General features: G+C 38.3%; 1 protein-coding gene across 1 annotated transcript; it reads left to right on the top strand.

Annotated features, from left to right (window-relative positions):
• Positions 1 to 110: 110 nt before the first annotated feature.
• LOC111649025 (cytokine-dependent hematopoietic cell linker-like) lies at positions 111 to 908 on the top strand. The gene is made up of 3 exons (XM_023398763.2): positions 111 to 183; positions 304 to 453; positions 634 to 908. Exons 1-3 carry the CDS (start codon positions 175 to 177, stop codon positions 757 to 759), a joined length of 285 nt encoding a protein of 94 aa, XP_023254531.1. The 5' UTR covers positions 111 to 174; the 3' UTR covers positions 760 to 908.
• Positions 909 to 2,924: the final 2,016 nt, after the last annotated feature.

Raw genomic sequence — 2,924 nt, 5'->3', positions numbered from 1 at the left:
TTACAAAAAACAATTATTTACAACACATTTCTGATCTTTTTCCAAAAGAAAAAATAAGCAAAACAAATTTATTTAGTCCTTACTATGACTGCTTCATGGTGCGTCCAGGCTTTGGATCCCAGCTGGTATGCAGGAAAGGTGACCAGACATCAAGCTGAAGTCAATCTCAGAGAGATGAACAAGGTCAGGTGCTGCCTCTCACTCTCACTCATCCTCCTTCTGAAGCAGAATGACAAACATACACATATACAGAAATGTGCTGTTGAATTTGATTGGATTTTGTGTGTGGATTTGTGTCTTTAGGATGGGGCATTTGTAGTGAGGGACAGCACAACAGGCTCTGCGGAACACCCCTACACCCTGATGCTGCTGAAACAAGGCAAAGTTTACAACATTCAGATCCGTAACCACATGGACTCCTACTCCCTCGGCACTGGCCTCCACAACACCAAGGTAAACTGAAAACTGTTGATAATCATTGGATACATTGTTGAAATGAGAGGAAAAAGTCAGCACGCTCACTCAGAGTAAACAGAAAAGTTCACATCTCGTGGCATGCCTCAGGGAGTGTTTGGTGCTGACTTGTGCTGTGCTGCATCATTAGGTCCCTGTCATCTTTTTTGTGTGCTGCAGAGTTTCCCTGGGGTGAAGGAGATGATTACCCATCACACACACACACCGCTGCTGCTCATTGATGCCACAGACCAGAACTATGAAGCGCAGAGCCAATGTTGTCTGCTGCACCCTGCGGGACTCTGACCAGCACCAACAGCGGGCTTAACGTGGGTGTTTTCTGTATGCTAATTTGTGCATATGTATACGTGTGGCCTGCTCAGAGGCCTTTCTAAGAACAGCCGAAGAAACGACATAATTTTCACCATCCCAAAGGTCACTGTTGTGTAACTCCTTTTTCTTGGTACATTCACTTTAATTTTTCGTAAACAGAATTAAAAAAAAAAGAATGATTTCTACATTGTTGGTGATTTGTATATTTCATTAAACTATGTTTTCCAGACACACAGCATTACCTCTTTTCTTCACACCTCAGTTTCAGGTCAAGCTGGGGGCGGCTGCTGCAGTACATCTTGGATTTTTCAGGATTGCCAGCTTGTCAGGACAGCCAACACAAACGATCAGATCACACTGCCCCAGCTGGGTTCGCACTGCAGGCAGTCAACAAATATCCTGTTTCACAACTGCCTTAGAGTAAAGATGTCCAAAAGTTAAATTTCAAAGTACATATAAAGGCTGCACACCAACTATTGTTGCAATTAACAGGAAACAGGCTGAGTGACAAATGTAATTGTATACGCTATGTTCCCGTTTTTTGTCATGTGATTTCAAAGCAGGGCTGGTATTTCACTGTATGACTGACACAAGATACATCATTATGATACACTGTAGGTATATTTTAATACAGTAAATTGTCTTTCTGTATCCAAAGGTTATCTCCCATTTACTTACTAAAAACTAATTCACACAGAAAAAGTGAAAAAATTAAGTTCACACAGATGTATGTATGCATACTTAATTCAGTAGATTTGAGTGTGGTATTTATAGACAATATTGTCAAAATGCAATTCAAAACAGACTAAAAGCAGGAAAAATAAAAACAATTTAAGAGAGAAAGTTGTCATAAAACTTAATTTTAGCATCAATATTTGGATCTTTCTCTTTGTTAGGTTTCCAAAATAAAACAAACATAAGCTCACAATAGTAAGCCACACTGGTGTCTGTTGGAGAACATCTTATCATTTCATATCAGTGCAAATTGTTTAAGTAGTTGTATTCCTTGTATACTAACTGCCATTACTGTACGGTATAAAGAAGGGACACAGCATCAAGTGTCACAGTATCACAAATATTTCAGTTTTCAGATTTTAATATCTAACAAAGCTCTTTTGTTTGTTTCCAGCCTTTGAGCTCAAAGTGAGTACGCAGTTATAATTAAGACATCACAGTAAGAAGATTACTTTGACGGCCACTTCGCCCACATCTGTCCCCCCTGGCAAAAAAGAAGCTGCAATATCATGCCTCACATCAAATGGTCTGATGGACATTCATGCATGTTAAATCCTTCAGTTACTCTTATCTATCTACTCATCAGCAGTGCTCAATCTGACAGACACCATGTATTATCATGTACCTCTGCAACACTGACATCTACAAGCAAGGCTAAGTTGCACAGCAGTTGGTGTACAACAATCCATTTTTGGCTATCACACTTCAGATCTAGGATAAGTTACATCATATGCTTTGCATATTTGCAAATAAATCATCAGGGTCATCTGTTATAATTGATGCTTACTGACATTTTTGGAGGTGCAAAGGCAGTGGATGGGGATAAACAGTCATACATACATGCCAGTTGATCCATACAGTTAGACAAGGAGTCCAGCTCTTTCAGTATGTTTTCCAAATCAATGCAGGTAGTGGAAGTAGCTTGTTCTTTGCTCTTCTCTAAGTTTTCCATCTGAAAAATAATTACAAAACAGTCTATGTCAATTATATCGATATACCAAAATCTAACAACTTGAAATACAATTCTGCATGCTGGTGTGTCATTCCAACTAAAAGCCAAACATACAATAAACTGACATTAGTACAGTAAAAATTAGGTTGCCAGACATGTACGTTTATGTTTATAAAAAAAAACAACAGAACACATTATCATTTTAATGTCTTTTATTAATTCAATTTACCAGGGTAAATGGATCAAATCACTTAAGTACCTACAAAACAAACAGCATTTGCAGGCCATGCTAACATCAACTGATTATAATCAAATGCTGCACTCTACATGAAACATCCTGCTTTTATGGAGGAAAAGAGAGGCAAGCCCAAATACCTGCTTCTCTATAGAAAAAAACAGTATGGAGCATTTTTGATATTTACTTGAACACAATACAAATTAATTTCGTACT

Source organism: Seriola lalandi, unplaced genomic scaffold (genome assembly GCF_002814215.2).
Source record: "Seriola lalandi dorsalis isolate HSWRI2012SDOR001 ecotype SW California unplaced genomic scaffold, Sedor1 jcf7180002049845, whole genome shotgun sequence".
Classification (NCBI taxonomy): Eukaryota; Metazoa; Chordata; class Actinopteri; order Carangiformes; family Carangidae; genus Seriola; species Seriola lalandi.
This window is presented reverse-complemented; position numbering and strand designations above follow the sequence as displayed.